We start from the raw sequence: 18,676 nt of genomic DNA, 5'->3' as shown, positions 1-18,676 counted from the left end.
GCTCGAGATGAGAATTTGTATCCGAAAAACGGCACTTACGGAAGACACTTATTTGCACAACATCAAACCAAGTCACTTTTTTTTCCTTGTATTTCCGATTTCTTACACTTTAACTGCTATTTTCTGCCTGCAATCCCGATGGCGGTGTCAGACAACCTTCGCACACCCTTTCTTCTTCTCCCTTGCCGTCCACACTTCACCAGTGGTGCCTTTAGAAACAAAACATGAAAATAAGATGGACCGACGATGGGACACTAATTTCGGCACACGGTGCTCACTCCGCAACGACTGCTCAGCGACTGACGTGCGGTGCGTTGTGCTGATCGTGCTTTTATGAAATCAAACGGCACAGGGTGGGTGTTTGTTACTCTCGGCCCCCTGTGCAAACTCACGCACGCGCTCACTCTCGATCTCTTTCTGGTTTTCGACGGTTAAATCTTGTTAATGGTATTGTGCACGTGCGTGTAGTTTGGTGTGCTTGCCGTTGTTTTACGCTGATGATCGCGAGATTCGCGAGATCGCTCTCGCTCTCGATCGAGGGATGCGATTCTCGCAGTCTGTCGGCACCCGAGTGGAGAAAGTTTTGTTGGGCCTGGGTGCAGTTGAAACCATCCAGCGTTGTGAGATCGCGATCGTGAGCAAACAGTGCGCCAAGGCTGGATGTTGTTTGGAGTGCGATTTGTGATTTTCAATTTGCATAGGTAAGAACTCAACTACAGCTAAACGGCAATCCGTATCCGTGTGGAGCTGCGCGGTGGCGTCATACAGAAAACATTGGGGATTTTGTTGACCGATGGCATTTCCAACGATGGTAGAATATTTTTCGTAGTGTATTAGAGGCTTTTTGTCCATCTCCATAAATGATTCATTGCCAAATTTAGGCATTTGTGCATTGTGGTGCATTCGAAGAGAATTTCCGCCATAAGCCAGATGGCCATAAGCGACGAACCTCTGTTCGGTGGATTTTTCAATGTTAATGATGTCGTTTGGGAGCTTTTAACGTTTTAGCTACATCTTTAGATTTAGTATGTTTTGGTTTTATTTTCTATATTATTCTACTCATTTCAAAAGATAACAACAATGTTTGGTATTTTTTAAAATCTTATCTATACAAATTTATTATAGTTTATAATGATAAATATTTTTATTTGAAATTTTGTTATAAATTTCAACAAAAAAAAAGTTACATAAATTTTATTTACAAAATATGTATAAACGTATACAAAATCTTCAAAACACAACTGAATTAGTTTACCGTAACGAGTACGACAATGCGATAAGAACAGACATTTGTTTGTTTTATTGGCCATCGGGCGGAAAAATGTGTTCATGAATTGGAAGTTTGTTAATTGTGAGTGAATTTATGCGATCGCATGGTTCGTTGGATATAAAGACATGATCCAACTTTATGAAACGGCACGTCCATCCGGTACGAAATTATTTGCCTTCCCATTTATTGCCTATTGTGTCAACTTAATCCTGTGCTGAGAGTGTTACTAGCTGGTACAATATAACAATTTAATATTGTTTCAGGTTATGTTTTTTGTTGTGCTCAAGTACACTTAGTGCGACATTTGGTTTTGGTTGGCTCACATTGTGAAATTGTTGTGACACTGCTGTGAATCAATAGTATAACCACCCGAACCGCAACGATATTGTTGTTGCCAAAAGCATCGGAAAGTCAACATCCATTTAGCACCTCAAATCCCTATCAGAAGAATGATTAGAATTCATATTTTAATATGCCTAGAGTTAATTTGAATAGCAGATTTCGTTGTGAAATGGATGGGTAGAATGTTGGGTTCTTACAGCAACGTCGCAGCTGTTTTCTTTTTATCATCCGTGGCGTGATTGTAAAACTCGATCGTTAATAAGTAAGAAAAATAAAATTCTTTATACGACTCAACTCGACCATGGAGTTGGAGGGAATCCTTTACCGTAATGGTACCTGCGCAAACATGCCAGCCGGAACCAACATGAACAACAAAACCAGTCCCACTGGAGGGACAGGCCCACCTGCTGCTAGTGCTGCTGTTGGGGTGAGTGCGTGCGTGTGCGGGTGTGCACAAAATTAATAATTAAGTTGCCGTTGCGCAACACCGCATTAACGCAGGGACGAACCGATGATGGGTTTGCGAGGGATCCGGACCGGACTGGACTGAAGAAGGCCGTCGTCGCGTTTGTCGTGCTGAAAACCTTTCGGTTCGGAGTAGCATCTTAACGCCACTGGAAGTGCGCTACCCTAACGGACATTGTGTGCTGAGTTTGTGGCTGATGGTTTTGTTTTTCAATGTTTGTTTCCCTCGTGTCTCTTCGGGGCTTGAACCGTGCGATCGTGGCGGCGTAAACGACTGCGTGGAATGCAGGAGCCGGTATCGTCGTCAAACTTGACCTCGATGAGGATTTTGTGCGTTGTGTTTGGAGTTGAAGACCGAGTGTCCACCAAGGTCTCCTGGTTGTTTCTCTTAATCCCCTTTCGCTGGTAGACTCTTCTTCATTTTATAAGCTTTTAAAGGGGGGTTTGAATGCAACTCGGTTTTTTCATTGCCCGTTATTCGTCGTGGCATAATTGCAACAGCTGACCTAACCTCACAGCACGATATCATTGGACTCGTAGACTGTTAAAAGTTAAAGTTCAAAAGAACTTTCTATTGGCATAGATATCACGATAAGTTACTGGAAAATTCCGGTTAAGGCCTTGCGATTCCTAGCACGCGATCGTTTCATTGCAACATGTTGGCGCAAAGAAAGAAAAAGGAAATGCAAACAAAATGGAAATGACATTTATGCTAACCAGGGGAATGATGATTAAGCATGCGCAATAAAATGCCTTCGGTTGCAGATTCACGAACCGATCAAGATCAAACCTATCAGGCGATCATTTTGCGCGGTTTGTTCCAATTTATCAACCGCTTGGTGCTGGAGCAAATCTGTATCAATTAATGTTCATCGGTGCAGCAGGTGGTGGTGGCACGTGACCGAGGATAAATTTCATACCATTAATCTAAACCCGAACCCGTATTATCATAAATGTTTCATAATTTCGTTCGTATCATAAATTATGCTCCGAATGTGTGTTAGGATTGATTTCTTTCTCGCCGTGTTAATTTGTATAGTTCCAACCGACTTTCAATCTAATCACAAACAGGAACATTATGCAATTTGTTTGTGAAAAACGTATGATATGTCTTTCTCGGTATACGATCGGGTTTACTTATTACCTCGAACGTGAAAACGATAATTCGCTCATCATGACAATGTTTTGAAATGACGCACTTCATCCCGTCAGTGATTTGCAAATTAGTATAGGAAATGTTTAAAAATTATTCAACTCGTCATTAGTCACTAGAAAGCCGGGAAGCAGTTTACGGATGTAAAAAAGTATACTCTGGTTGTAAGCGGTGAGAAAAACACGATTGACTGAGCGAGCTAAACAGTTGCTTCTGCAATAATTCGTCATAATTTGAAGGTGGAATAAATACTTTTGAGGAGAATTGTTAATCATGCTGTAAATACTCTGATCGAGTCTTTCGCTTTTATTGCTTTTCAGAGGTTTTCCGGGCTTTTATGCATTTTTTATTCACTAAACTCTTGTGGCGGTCCAGTGGCATGATGGTAGCGGCGCCGGTCTTCACACGAAGAGACCGGACCAAAATCCCATCTGGATCAATCCCCCGTAGCATGGACTTATAACTACGTGGTAAAATAAGTCGATAGGGCCTGACGGATTCTGACGAAAACAAAAAAAAAAAAGATTACTAAACCCATATCTGTTAAATCAACTAGGGATTATTAAACAGAAGATGATTTTACATAAGAATCACATGTCAATCATTTACAATATTGTGCTAATACAGAGTTCTGGATGCTATTGAAGTTGAATTGGAATCGGTCGTGGTGTATCTGGAATTCTACACATTTTCTGGAATATTTGAACGTAGGGTTTGGTTTTTTTTTACAGCTGGTTCTATTCTCACATTTCTATAGCTTTCTTTTCTCATGTGTCAGTTAAGAAAGTTTCCTGAATCCAGATCTAATTCAATACATTCCAGTTAAACTCGTTTATAATCTACGAATCACTCCAACTTTGGCATTTGAACTAGAATATTCAGGTATCGGAACAAACAGTTGTCAATGCCTGGTAAATAGTTCGAAAAATATGTGATGAAAATTAAAAGTCAATTTATTTGAGTCTTTGAAGCATTTGAAGATTTAACGATATGTTTATTCCTATGAAGATAAGTTGCATTTTTGGACAGGAACTTCCGTTCTTTTTGGCCTATTGATTCTATTTGTACCAGATAATTTTAAGATATTTAACGGATGGTTAATACAATTTTTAATATTTTGCACATGAAAGCGTTATTTCTCTTCTTAAACTAGAGGAAAATCATTCTCTACATCTCATCAATAATCATCCCAAACATCCTAAAGATCAAACTATCAACTTTTAAGTTGGTGTCTAAAAATCTCCATAGAGCCGTAGAGCCTTTTTGTTGGCAGGAAATGTATGTCAGAAATGGAAAAGGGCACATCAAGCGTGAAGAGAACTTCAAATATAAACAAAGCATAAAATGATGCGCCGTACCAACACCGTGGTGGATACTAACTATTACCCACAACAGTCTCTTTCGTCATATGCACCCGTAGTGCACTCGTGTGCTCGATCAGGCGCATAACCACCGTTTCTCTGCCGGATCGTGCCGTGCGCGCAGTGTTTTCTACGGTTTTCTGTGTCACTAGTGTTTTAGCATTAGTGACCATACAACAAAAAAATGGTTCGTCAACGGAGCGCATAGACCGCCGTACATAGGCAAAACAATCCTGCTCCGGTCGGGTCGGTCGGTCGGGTAAGAGGTGGAAACCGGAGCGGAGGTCTTAAAGGGGTGGTGAATGTGGGAATGTAAAGAAGAAGCAGATTAACAACTGCTGCAAGTAATTGCTTTTGATGGTAGGTACTTCGCTCTTCGCCACTTCCCAGACACACACACACACACTCTCTGGGGGGGATGGTTGGAGTTTTTGTTTTTAGGCTGGTTTTCCTTCACATCACAGCGACGATATTGGGGACCGTTGCAGTGTTGCCAGTAGTTTAGCCGTCCTTCTGGCTTCTTCTGTTGTTGCTACTGCGGCTGAACTTTATCTTCATGCTTAACGATCACCGCTTAAGCGGCGCTAGATGGCACCTGGGCTAGATGGGTTAAAAGGGAAGAGAGTTGGAGAGAGAGAGAGAGGGAGGGATGGAGAGGGTTTGTGTAGGCCACTTTTTCCCGAGGCGTTCCTTCAATCGAGCGGAAGGTGATGAGGTTATGTGATTTAGAAATGTCATAATCAGCGGCGAGTGGCACATAATTACGTAATAGTGAGGGCACCGAGAGCCGTTTTGGGGATGGTTGGATGTATTTTGTTGTTGTTGTTGTTGTTGTTATTGGGTGATTTCTGGAGCTAGGTATGCCGGGACTCGGTAACCTTTCCCCACAGGTCCTTTTCTTTGCTGAGGAATTCTCCTCCCGGTTGAGTATAGGGAGAAGAAGTGAGATTATATTTCACCTTTCTAGGCGCGTGTTTAATGCTTGTAGCGATGGTGATTTTGGAGCACTTTTTGTTTGTTTATTTGACATAATTTTGAAGTTTGAACATTTTACCGCCACGTTCAAGCCGTAATCACACCCGTGTATCTTACTGCGTATGCGTTAACGCATTACTCTCCACAAGGTGACGGGTTAGCACACATGCGTCTGATCCAATTTCTCCCCACGCGGTAAGGTAATGAAGCCGGCTTGATGATGTATGCAGGGCCGCCGTTGTAAGGGCGCTACTTACTATGGGCCCAACCACGGCTACCGCGCTAATCATCACCACTAACCCGTAATCGATGGTGCAACAATGCACCACACCGGACAAGATTTGTTTTGCGCGTGTAACTGGATTCGAGGGAACAGGCGCGAAGTCCTACATGGAATGAGACACATCAGACCATCATGGACGCATCAATCTGTTCCAGTCTTCAGCTGTTATGATGACGGCCGGGGAAGGTTTACCGTACCCATTAGCACATGTTAGGATGAACGTGCAAACTTGCCGTTTGCTGCATTCGCCACTTTCTCGTTCGTTTGAGCAGCAGTTTCGCTTCCGAATTTCCTTTCCTGGAAACACACCGGACTGTGGGGCGGGTGTAATAATTTAGACGTTCAGCTAAGTGCCAAACATTTTAGCACGTCCGAACGGTACGGTGCCGATCAATTGATTGTGATGATTGCGCATGGTTTACCTTGCCACTTTTGCACACGTGCATTAGTTGTGCTGCAGGATGCGTAGGTACGCTGTTGACTAATGTATTCAGCGTTAATGTACGAAATGTTGTAATCGCTTCTCAAGGTTGCAGGAACAATTGGTGTGGGTGAGTGATTTAAGGATACATCAATAAAGCTGTCATCGTTGCGAATTGTGTAACGAGCAATTGGGTAGCAAATTGGGGTGGAGACATCTTCTGGTACGTTGTGAAGTATGACAACAAATTATTGCCAGTACATTATTCCAACAACCACCGTTTAACGTGATCCAGTGATCCAGTGATCCAGGCGAAGATTCAATCAACCTCTAACGCTCGACAACGGACGGGATGATGGAATCGACAGACAAACCTACTGACTGAGTAACATAACCAAAACCAGAAGGGAAACAGCTGCCCTTCACCGCGCTTTCTTCCGACCGGCGGTGCAAAGCGACCCACCAGACGAAGAAAAGGGAGTATAGACGGACAAAAAAAAATGCAAAATGAAAGTGATCAACATTTATGTAACAGGTGACAGCAGGGGGTGCACCTTGCCATCGTTGCTGCTGCTGATGAATCCGGTACCGGCAGTTGTTGGTTGGTTGGTTCGTTGGTTGGTGGGATACATTATCTCGGTCCGGTGTCTTGTACGCTGGAGATCCCGGAGAGTGGAGCAACCGTTCATTATCACTCTCGTGGTGATGACGTATTTTTTTCCTTTCTTTCGCTGGCAAATGTGTTTGGATTATCGCAACCTAACCTCTTTCTCCTTCTCTTTTTTGGGTGGACCGTCGTCGGACGGCGGTCCCACTTTTCACCGGTCGGTTCAACTTTCCAGGGATGAAATTTCGCCGATATTTTGGCGCCCCGAAACGATGGCGACGGCGACGCACTTCCAGACGACGGTTTTGCTGATGATCGCATCCGATTACAGAGGTTTTGTTGACAACCGGCGTATCGACCGGGTCCGGTGTGTGAATGCGTGATTGCTCTTTTATCGATTGTTACACATTGGATTTCCGGTTACTTAATAGTTCATCTTCTTTGCAGGCAGGTGGATGCTGCTGGTCAAATGCATGCCTAAGGAACGTGAGCTTTCCAATTTAACGAATCGCGAGCTATGCTGGTTGGATCATGGCTATGTGTCATTGCTTCAATGAATGCGATTTGTTTGATCCAACCCCCTAAATGGGTTGTGCAATGGAGAAGTTGGGTTCGAGGTGTATGTGTGTGGGGTTGATGCAGACAGCACCACTTAAGGTTCTGTCCACTTCGGTACGCCATAATCATGCGCGTGAGCGTCCAAGCGTCTAAGGCGCCATTGCTTACAGGAAATACCTTTGGGCCGACCGATTGCGCGATGAAGCCCTGCAGTTGACGCACGTCATCCATGTTGGGTGAGGGTGGCTTTAGAAGCCGATTCATCGTCGGAATCGGACACTTTGGAGGCATTGATCGATTGCGAAAGAGGCATTGCCTGCGCAGCGCATCCATGCGGCGTGCCTTCACAGTACGTTAATTCTATGCGGCATTACACAGCTGTTGCACATGCGCTGAGTGGAGGAGTTTGATTGCGCACGCGCGTGCCGGATCGTTGGAGGACCACCGAGCAAAAGAGGAGAACATACACGGGCGTTCTCTTGACACATTACCGCGTGAACCCGGACCAAAGCCATAACGGCGAGGCTCATCTTTACGCATAATACGACGCAAAAAAAGCCTGCTGGCTGCTGGCATAATCGTGCACCGTGTGGCCATGATCCCAAAAATGCACCTGCAGCTATAGAAACGCCGTCACAGTGCCGACAGCGTTGACCGATTTGCGAACGAAAGCGAAGACAGGGTGGTTTGCGTTTGGTGTCACGGGTTGGCACCGCGACCGTAGGTGCAACGGAGCGAAATTATAATTAAAAATTGTTCCATCCTTCCATCCATCCTTCCTTGCCGTCCATTTGGTGCGTCTTCACATCCCGGTGATGATGGCGGCGCATGACATGATCGATTGAAGAGGGTTAGTACTAATAACCACCTGTATGTGTGTGGCATGCGTCTCACTCTCAATTAATATTCAATCGTCGCGTTGAACCTGATGGGACAAGGGCACGATGTAAACACTCACCCTTGGCACGGGCACACGGGGTATGTTGTAATCGAGTTTTGTTTGGTTTTTGTCGTTGAACTTCAAACGTGCTGAAGAGCCGGACGGCCAATAAAAATTGAGGTATTGAAGGATGTTTTTTCCATCGATGCACGTTTGCGTTAACGTGGGAACCTTTGCAAGGTATCGGGTTTCTGGAATGTTTGACAATTTCACATGCAAGTGATTTATTTACATTGTGTGATCAGCTTTTTACAGCTGGTACATGGTTGTGGAAAATTTAATCTGTTGTTGTTTGATTAGTAGCTTCTTTGAAAAAAACTTTAAAAGAAGATAAACTGTGGGCATATTCCAGTACATCGATTTGTTATTTGAATTTATATTGAATTTGGAAGATGGTACAATAAATAGTACCTTTAACTGTTTGGGAAATCGTCTCTTACCTGGGGTAAGAACTCAAAAACATCTCGAAAATCATTAAAAAAAATTATGACGGATTCCAAAATGTTAGAGTTATTATAAAAAAATATTAGGAAATTCGGGAACTATCAAAATCAGTTAAAAATTTGAGATATCGTTAGTAAATAATAGAACCAATAAAAAAAACTGGAAAATCATTGACACATCTTGGCTCAAAATCTAAAATATCTAAGAAAACTTTCGAAATTGTGGAGAGACCCGGTTTAGCTTTAACTTTTGAAGCACATGATGCAAAACATAAGAAAGATACGTCATCTGTCTCTACATGTCTCACTTCAAGCTGAAAAAAATGAATAAACGGTCAGAACTTTCCAACTTGAATGGTAAAATTTAGTAAATTGGCCAAATATTGTATTAGTAAAATACATGAAAGTGTCTTTTTGATAGAAAAAAAACATTTATTTGAATACGTTAAAAATAATTACGGAATTTTTTATCATTTCGTGAAGAATGAGCCTCCCTGTATTGGAATGTAACAAACTTGCACGCAATACTGTTAGCGGGCATGCGTTTCTGTTGCGCACAAACCGGCTTTGCTCAGTTCATAACCTCCACATTTAGCGTAGCGATTCGAGCGTTAGTGTGCTCGCTCTTTCACATTGGTCTAGAGGGGTTTTATGCTGCTACGGTGACGTCAAGCATAAGTTAAAAGAGGCGCTATCACTCGGTGCGAATGATGTGGGTAGCTGTGTAGATTTGAAATTATGTTTTGAAGCTACTGTTTTGTCTCCAAAACACTTCATTTAAAGGAAGATTGATTTTATAAAAACTATTGATTATTCAGAAATACAAATAATCAGTTGCTTTATTTATACAACGTAATTTAATAACGAACAAAACATCACAACATGGAGCACCAAACGAGTACTTAACTTCATCGCATTGTTCCGCAGAAGAAAAGACATGAGATAAAAAGAGTTTTTCCTACGGGGGTTTTTTTTTATTTCAAATTGTATTGTTAAGTATTTTCACAACTTTGTGTAAGTCGAAAGTTGTTTGCTATTAAGAAAAAACCCAAATATTAATTTCTCGATTATTATTCGTTTATTGATAACTTTCAATCGGTTTTCATTTTAGATTTATCAAATAACACCGCTGCTTCTTACAAAACATCGCTGCCATCACGTTTGAAGGTGAGTGTTAGCATTGAAAACATCGCCAGGGAAAAGCACCATCGCAATCACCGTACACTCACGAGTGTCCATTGTCGGCCGAATTGCGCACCGAATAGCAGAATTGTTCTGTTCATCGAGGGGGTGTGAAGGCATGCGTTGAACGATTTACGCACAGCGTTGAATGGCATGTTCATGTAAAACATCTCGATAAATTAAGATTTATTTTCAAAAGTAAAACTAAAATGACTTTCACGTATGCGGAAATAATCGAGAGGCTTTGACGATTGACATATAACTATGCGCGCAAAAGTTAAACCCAATTAAATAGAGCGATAAAATAGAGAGAGTTTTTCAATGACAGCAACATTTGCGCGCCAAAGTGTTTGGAGCAACGCGGACAAGAATTTAGTTAAGTCTAAGATGAGTGCGATAAATTCAACCGGTGTTTGTCAGAAATGCATATAGAAATTGTGGAACAAAAAACTGAGGAAAAATCCACTCGGCAATGCTCATGTAGAGCGAGAAGGCAACGAAAGCATTTGGAAAGAACGACAAGGATGGGAATAAAATCTCAGAGAGAGCGACGCAGTTTATAGGTTCTCTAGGTGTGAAACGCAGTGAAACTGGTAGCTCCGGGGTGAAAATTGCTCCCTGGGTCATGCGCGCGGGCGGCGAAAGGGCGATTTTTCGCCGACTGCAGACCGCCCGTATCGTGTGCAGGGCGCGCACGATTTTCACCGTTTTTCATTTCACCAGTCAAGGTTGATCACTCGGCAGGAGCGAACGGAAGCAAACGACCGCACCGGCTGTAACCGGACGGCGTCGGACGACCGTAGTACGCGAAGCAGATTTTTTTTCCCTCCCAACCGTATGTCATCCCACTGCGTGTAAGCGGAACGACCAACAGTGCTTGTTTTGGTGTGTGCGTGTTTCGCAAAACAAGCCCGCCCGAAAGGAGTGGAAACGAAGCCAAAATGCCCCCACAAAACACCCGACGGGGGACGAAAGTGCAACCGCGTGCGCGTGTGTTTATGTGCGTGACCGGCCATTAGCAAAAATGTTCTTGCGTCGTACCCCCAGCGACCAACGGGGGAAAATGTCACGGGGTGGAAAATGGGGTGGTACGCACCCGATGCGTATTGTTGTTGACCCGTTGACCCGTGCACGGGATTTTCCCACGGCCCACAGTATACGGCCACCAGGATGAGGGGAGGCTCTGGGTGGGGGTGGTGTGCAAAATTAACCCCAACTCCAATGCGGTACGGAAAATCATCGGAAAACGAAGGTGTATGTATGTGTGTGTGTCTGTTTGTGTGACAACCATGCGAGCGTGTATCTGTGTCGCCGTTAGGTGTATGTGTGTGCATCGCAAGGTTTGTGTACACGGGTGAGTGTTTTTGCGTGCGCAAAAGATAAAGAAAGCTCCCAATCACAGCACAAAAAAGGGATGAAAGAAAATTCGTAATGGAAGGAGAGAAAAACAAAAAGCGCAAAACAGCTGGAACGGAAATCGCTTTCCGCTTTGTTCAACGGTCCAACGGGGCCGGTTGGGCTTATTGTATGTGTGTGTGTGGAGTGGTCGCATCATGAGAGTGTGAATTTGTAAAGAAAGAAACCAAGGAAAAGCAAGAAAAAGTAGAGGGAAATTTGAAAAAATCAACCCGGAAAACTGGCACGGCACGGGAGTTGATACACTCGTCCACCAAAGCTACTGCGTACTGCGTCACTTGCGCCGTCCTTTTACAGCCGGTCGTCATTGGTTCGTTTCGCTCCTGCCGTGGTCACCCGAAAACTTGGCGAAAGAATGACGGCCCGTGTGAATTTTCCCACAACCCCCTCCGCCTGTAATCCACCAGGGGAGCAAGGGAATCTATGGGAAGTTTTAAGGCAAAATCTTCCCAAATCATAAAACCAAAAAAACGAGGATACGTTAGTTCGGTTTTGTGTTACGTTTGGCGTTTAAAACGTTAGTTCGATGTTTCGGTTTTTTATTATTTCCCACGTCACGTTCTCTCTTCGGTGGTGCATCACCCTGCGGACGGTTGGAACGCTTCTTGGGCGAAGAGTTTCAAAATAATTAATTGAATATCCAGGCCAGGCTACAGTAACGTGAAATGAACGAAATCATCATCCTGAGCGAGGGCTACTCGAAGTATGAGGATGAAGTGGTCCCGCAACCCGACGCCCCGATGTTGGCCAACTGCACCTGCACCCTGATCAAAGGCCCCGATTGCAACGTCATCGTCGACACGATGACACCTTGGGACGGCGATCTGCTTTTGCAGCGTAAGTACTAAGTGTAATCAAGCCTTAAACACACACATTCTTCTGTATATGCAGGACACTAAACAACAACATAAAAAAACCCGAAAAGATGTCCGGAAATTAAGAGTTTAGAGCCGTGGTGTATATTTCGCCTTTTTTTTGCGAGTCTATCGTGGATATCTTGGGTGGGAAAAGAAGGCTCATTACCTATAGGGCTCGCACTGATAGCCGTATGGGTCGTCTGCCGAAATCGAATTGCCATTTCTTTTGGCAAATGGTACCGAACACTGGGGGCTCACCAACATACAGCCGAACAGCACCCAACAGCAGGGGTCAAGTGCGAGAAGCATTTTCACTTTCCTCTGGACCAGTTCCAAAGCCATTTTGGATGTGTGTTTGTGTATGTGGGACTACCTCATATGCGTGTGTGTGTGTGGGGAGGGGGGGGGAATGAGAAATATAACCACTTTTCTTAATCTGTTCGGTCTGGGTCGAAAAAGGAGCTGTTTTTTTTTGCTGTCCTTTCGGTTGAAAACCTGACAGAAGATGCTTAAACATCTCCGTACGACTTGCGACTGCCGATGGACACAATGGCTCAATATCCTTCGGCTGTTTTCGCCGACACATCCACGCATACTCGAGTGCGCCATTTACTACGTCCATTGACTCGTACCGGGATATGTTGAGATCGGCACATAAGATTCCACTTTCTTTTCCTTTTTTTTTGCTTTGTTTGGGGCCACATTTCGAACCCTTTTCTGCCGAACATTACCCCGATTGGTAATGATGGTGGCGCGATGGAGCCGCCTGGTTGGTGGGATGTACACGCATTGGGATGGCGCGCGCGTTACAGAACAAACGATTCACAAAAGCGATTGTGGCAGCACCGGGTACATGTTGAAAAGATGGGGAGGGGGGGGGGAATGGGAGTTGGGTAGGGAAGAGAGGGAACTGGTTCCTAAGGAGTAAGTTTTCCTCGATGTTCGACGTTGATGTGCGAGTGAGGTTTTCGGGGTGCGCGCACCTTACCCGACAAGACAACTGTTTGGAAATAGTTTTCCTTCAGTGTGTGACCGAGGAGGAAAAAGGGGGCAAGGTAAGGAAAGAAGGGTACAGCGGGGATGTTAGGGATTGGCACGGCTTCACAAATCAGAAAACTCGGCACACAAAACCCAACCCCGGTGTGGAGCGGGGTTTCAACCTTTGAAGTGAAAATGGAAAAGTGTGGTCCATGGTTAGTTTCGCTCAGGTTTCGTTTTCTTGGTTCCCGCAAACCAATCAATTCTTGTCACTTGGCAAAAGGGGGCAAAACGGAATCGCGAGGCAAGGTGCCGGAATGGATATGCAGGCAGGAGTGCTTTTGTATATCCTTCTTTTCAGGAAGCTTTTGTTTGGGGGAAACTATCGTAAGTAGTAAGAGCGCGATATTATGGCACACAGTAAGACAGTGGAAATCATTCGCTTCAGGGAAGCGAAAGACTTGTCGCTGGCAGGAAAGGGATGTTAAAGGAAGAGAGACCGGGACAGAATAAAACATTCAAACGAGGGTTGAAAACTAAACGAGGGAGAACTGGCTGTGTGCGTATATGTGTGTGTGTGTGTGTGTGAGTGTGTTTGCGAGCTTGCGAACATTTCCGGAACGAGGTGAAACATCGGAAAAGCACGCAATGACGAGCAAGAAGTTCTGCCGCACCAACCGTCATCCAAAACAGCTAACAAACACGGGAAAACATTCAGCAACAAACGCTGATACGGTACAGTTTTAGAATCCGGGGGTAAACTACCATGCCATGAACACACAAACACACAGCTGGCTAAACGCCTTTCGCTTGTTTCTTCATCGCAACACGGGCACGATTTCGAGTCAGCTTGTGCCAGTGAGTGGTGAACTTTTGATTAAGCTTTTGTCGTTTTGCGCGTTTGGTGCGTTTTTTTTTTGCTGTGGCTGTTGTTTCTTTTAGCTCAAACATACCGCAACGTACACACACACACACACACCGGCACACGGGGTCACGGTTTGGCCACCCGATGATGACGGTGGTCATTTGAATGGTTTTCTCCACCCCCTAGCATCGGTTTCTTTGCACGGACGCTGGTACGGTAAGTGGTACGAGCGCGACACGAGAGGAAAATTGTTTGCCCCGAGGACGAGTGCGCGATAGCGATTTCGGTTGGCGTTTCCCGCAGTTCCTTTCTTTTTTGCCATGCTCCAGAAGGTTTTCGAAGAAAGTTGTGCGCGAAGGTTAGCCAATCGATGTGCACGGGGATGAGATGAGGGTAAACAGCAGAGCAAATGGTTATTGTGGCCACGAGCTGCCACGGTAGGCTATTGGATGTGGATTTAGAAAATTCTATGCTCGGTTAAATGTGGGGTCTACAACGAAGTGTCTGTGCTGTTTCGCACACAATTGTGTTTATTTATTTTAAAATGTCTTCTTGCTTAGGGTTCGATACTGGTTGAGTCATGGTGCCTTCGTTAAGCGATTAATCATGTTGACATTGAATTGTTTCCACAGATGACAAATAATGTTTATGATATGGTCCTATGATAAGTTCTATCGTAGTAAATAATTCGCGTTCCAAAATGGTCAAACTAAACTATGCACTAATGCCCCAAGGTTAGTTAAACTTCAACTGAAATTGTCATTGTTCCTCAGTGCGTTGTGAGTATTTATGATTTTTGTTCCGAGGATCGCTTGATCCATAATTTGTCGATCAAAATTCTGGGCTTGGAAGTGCCTTATAACTCAATATACTTTAAGGCGCATATAAGCAGATGTTTAAATATGGTATATATTAAACTGCTATGTTTTAGAGGTTCTAGTCGAAATAAAAGACACCTGAAACGTAAAGAAGCACATGTTGTAACCGTTTGATATGTTGGTTTCTTTTGCTAAACATTCATATATGTTACACATTGGAGGCAAAGAATTAGGTGGTATGGATTAACTTTACAGTTTCCCATTAAAAGTTAGAATGGAGTTGGATTAGGATTTTTTGTCTTATTTATTGCTGAACATTTCAATCTGCCAGTTCAAGTTTATAGGCTTGTGTAAGCTGTTAACATCGAATCGACCATTGGCTTTTGGAACCATGTGCAGAATTAGTAGCAGAGCAGAAGCGATACAGATAAGACGTGCGAGAAAGTTTCTAACATAAAGAGGAACATAACGTAGGGTTTTTGGGATTTTGATATCCATTAAACATGAACCACAGAAGACGATAGAACAAAATACGGGACATGGCTTGTGCAGAGCTGTTTGGTGAATGTTATTTGGTATGCAGTCTACAACAGACTTGCATATATTGAAACAGAACCGACAGTTGCACAATACAGAGCTCTTCGATTAAACAGATATTTCAAACTCGTTGAGAATTTCACGAAGTCGTAATCTGTATAGAAAGATGTTGATATCTTAAAAAGTCGTCGAGATACAGCATTGCTCTGCTCTCAGGAATATGATATGGTATAATATGAGGTATTGTATTTGGTTCGGAATCTATAAAAGTCCATAATTTTTTTAACAACTTTCGTAAGGCACTGTTCCATTCGTAATAATAAAAAGTATGATTCAAACCGTGATAGAACTGAGAAGAGAAACAGTAGTCCCAGTGGTATTGAGTTAAACGTTTTGTCTAACACACCGACAGTCGTAGTTCGAACCGCATTTGAACCGAATCTCGTTGCACATGGATTGATTGTTGTTGTCACTCTTCTTAATTGATAAATTTTGTAAGTCCTTTAGTGAACCATTGCACAGCCAAATTTCGCATGATTGATTTAAAATTGATGCCTGACTGACTGGCTCATATATCTACTGCTAAATTTCACTGCTATTGCATATATTGTTACTGATATCATTCTGCCTACCATATTTAATTAGTTACCTTTTTATTTTGGAAACACTCTACACACTTTGTTGTGCACCCCATGAACTATGAACCGCCATCAATTGGAAGCGAACGATTCAAGTTGAACGATATTTCAAAACACAATTCCGTTCAGTTCATTTATTTTGCGCTCATTCTTTGTACCATTCTATCGAAACGGTTCGCCCCACAGCAGCAAGTTAAAAATCTGAGAATAGTAGTTGAAAAAAAAAATGAAAACAAAACCAACTAGGAACAAATCGCACAAAAGAGAGTATAACGCACACTGTGTGCAACTAATTTGGAAAGTTTTTTCATTTCCATTTCGGAAACTGGCCCTCCCCGGAAGCGATCGTTGTGTGTGTGTGTGTGCGGTGAGTTCACAATTGATTGTGATATTGGCGCACAAGATTGGCGAAGGTATGTCACCGAGGGAGTGTGTGATCTGCGGGAGTTGCGAAATAAATTGATCTGGTACAAACGGATTAGAGCGGTGATTTTTGTTTTTTTTTTGCTGCCTAAAATGCGTTTGACTTTGCAATTTTCAATTTAGAAGCGAGTTGGTGGCAATGGGTAGAAATAATTTCTCGGGAAGAAAAAAAACTGATTGATGAATTTTCCGTTGTTGGGAAAGTGTAGATAAACACAAAAAAAACATTAAGTTTAAGTAGAATGGATGAAACGAGGATAAAAGCGGCAGCGGGAGCGGCTCATGTACATTAATCATTCACGACAAATGGGGAGCGGGAGCAATGTTATGTAAATAAGGGATAAAAGTTCGATGGTTTTTAGCAGCAGTGCTGGAAACGGTGCATAATAAACGATGAAGAAGTTCGTCCGCGAGTGAGAGAGAGAGAGAAAGAGACAGGCCGAGAGAACACAAATGAAGATGGGAATCGATATAAAGTTAGCTAAACCGACTGCGGGGAAGCAAATTATTTCGGTTTTTGCCGCAGGAACAGCAGTCTCGCGGACCGCCGAACTCTGTCGAGTGTCAATTCTCGACCGTGAGCATGCCTAATAGCTCCTGCTCCATGGCTTCCACCCCCCTCTCGCAGAAAACTTCATAATGATGCCAATCAAGCCAAACGAGGATTAACCTTCCGTTCGGATTTTGCACATTCGCAATCGGATTGGAGAATCTCGCGGTAAACTTTTGTTCCCAGTTTCACTTACACGCACACGAGGCGCGCTTTTGTCTCTCACTCATACACAACTGCGGACGCTGCACACACTGACCCCAACACGAAGAAGCGTTACCACAATTAACCGGCTGAAACGACTTTCCGACGACGGGTCGAGGAAGAGAGGGGCTAGCACAAGAAGCGTAACCTCTTACTGGCGCTTCCGTTTCCGGGTAGGGGGAGGGGGTGGGCACACTTGCCGCACAGAACTGGACTGTAGTTTGGTAGTTTTCATAAAGTGGTTTTAGCAAACGGTCGGGAAGTTTTGCAGAACTCTCTCCGTTCAAGCCGCTCCCAGCGTCTCTGGACCAACCAGATCCTGTGCAAATGATGGTCTGGTATGCTATCCGCAACACGAAAGTTCACTCTCCGGTTCGGTCTAATCTGCTGTACTAACGGGCGCTTGGGAGGCCGTTTTAGATATCAGCACATTACAACGGCCAGACGAAGAACTTGCAAACTGATGCTGCCGCTGCGGATCCATGTTTCGTGTTTCGTTTACTTTTTCTCCCTAAATCATATTTAGCTTCTCTCTTTCGGCTAATGCTGGAAATTTGGCAAGGCAGGATGTGCAGCGTCGATTTGAATAATCTACCAGCCAGAGGAGCGCTGATACCGGAGCAAACGTTTAGCGGTTGAAGCAAAAACCGATGTGCAGCTGATGAGCGGGTGGCATTCTTTGCGAAAATGAGCACCCCGGTATTCGGTTCTGGTGGTAAAGTATGAAATTTTGATGAATATTCATCGCCACAGCGTCAGGCGCCCATTGCAGCGCGTGTACGGCATCTTGCGCGCATCGTGAAGTGGAATTCCTGTAAACAGAAAACACACACACACGCTGAGTTTAAAGTGAGAAACACAGCGTATGAATATTTTTGCAATATTTTTTTGTTGTTGTGATCTGACGTTAAAGCGAACAGAAGCAGCCGTAACGTTATTCATGGTCGAAGGTGGAACCGATTCGACCACACCACCGAGAACACCAAAAACCCCTGTAAGGTAGGGGCGGTTAGTAATCTCAGTAAAACAAAGTAAAACAAAAATGTTGCTTACCTTTAAAAGTTGGGTCGCAGGTCCCTTTCCGAACCTTACCGCTTACACAATGCCGCTTGTGTCTGGAAGGTATGCAAATTTAACATCCACTTTGTCTTCCATCGGTAACGAAGCACCTTGAAGCATGTCAGCTACAACCAATAAAGGCCCTGCGGCACCGCATTCGGCCAGGGTTTGCCGTTGATCGATAATTTTAATTTGATGTCTTACATTTCAGATCGCTTGTTGTGAAGTGTTCTTCAGCAAGAAACCTTACCGGTTGGAAAAAGCACCCGTAAGACGCACCGCTGCCAAGGCGAGGGCGCTGGAACTAAAACGCGAGAACCGACGGAACATT

The 18,676-nt window shown here is 43.9% G+C and overlaps 1 protein-coding gene across 1 annotated transcript in view; it reads left to right on the top strand.

Moving 5' to 3' along the window:
- Positions 1-12,075: 12,075 nt before the first annotated feature.
- LOC128713552 (metallo-beta-lactamase domain-containing protein 1) overlaps positions 12,076-18,676 on the top strand; it is a 55,446-nt gene continuing 48,845 nt past the window's right edge. The window contains exon 1 of the mRNA XM_053808413.1: positions 12,076-12,253. Within this exon, the coding sequence (XP_053664388.1) occupies positions 12,082-12,253 (172 nt within the window). The 5' untranslated portion in view covers positions 12,076-12,081. The remainder of the gene's footprint in view (positions 12,254-18,676) is intronic.

The sequence above is a fragment of the Anopheles marshallii genome, chromosome 3 (genome assembly GCF_943734725.1).
Source record: "Anopheles marshallii chromosome 3, idAnoMarsDA_429_01, whole genome shotgun sequence".
Classification (NCBI taxonomy): Eukaryota; Metazoa; Arthropoda; class Insecta; order Diptera; family Culicidae; genus Anopheles; species Anopheles marshallii.
Note: the sequence above shows the minus strand (reverse complement) of the source record. Positions and strands in the feature narration are given on the sequence as shown.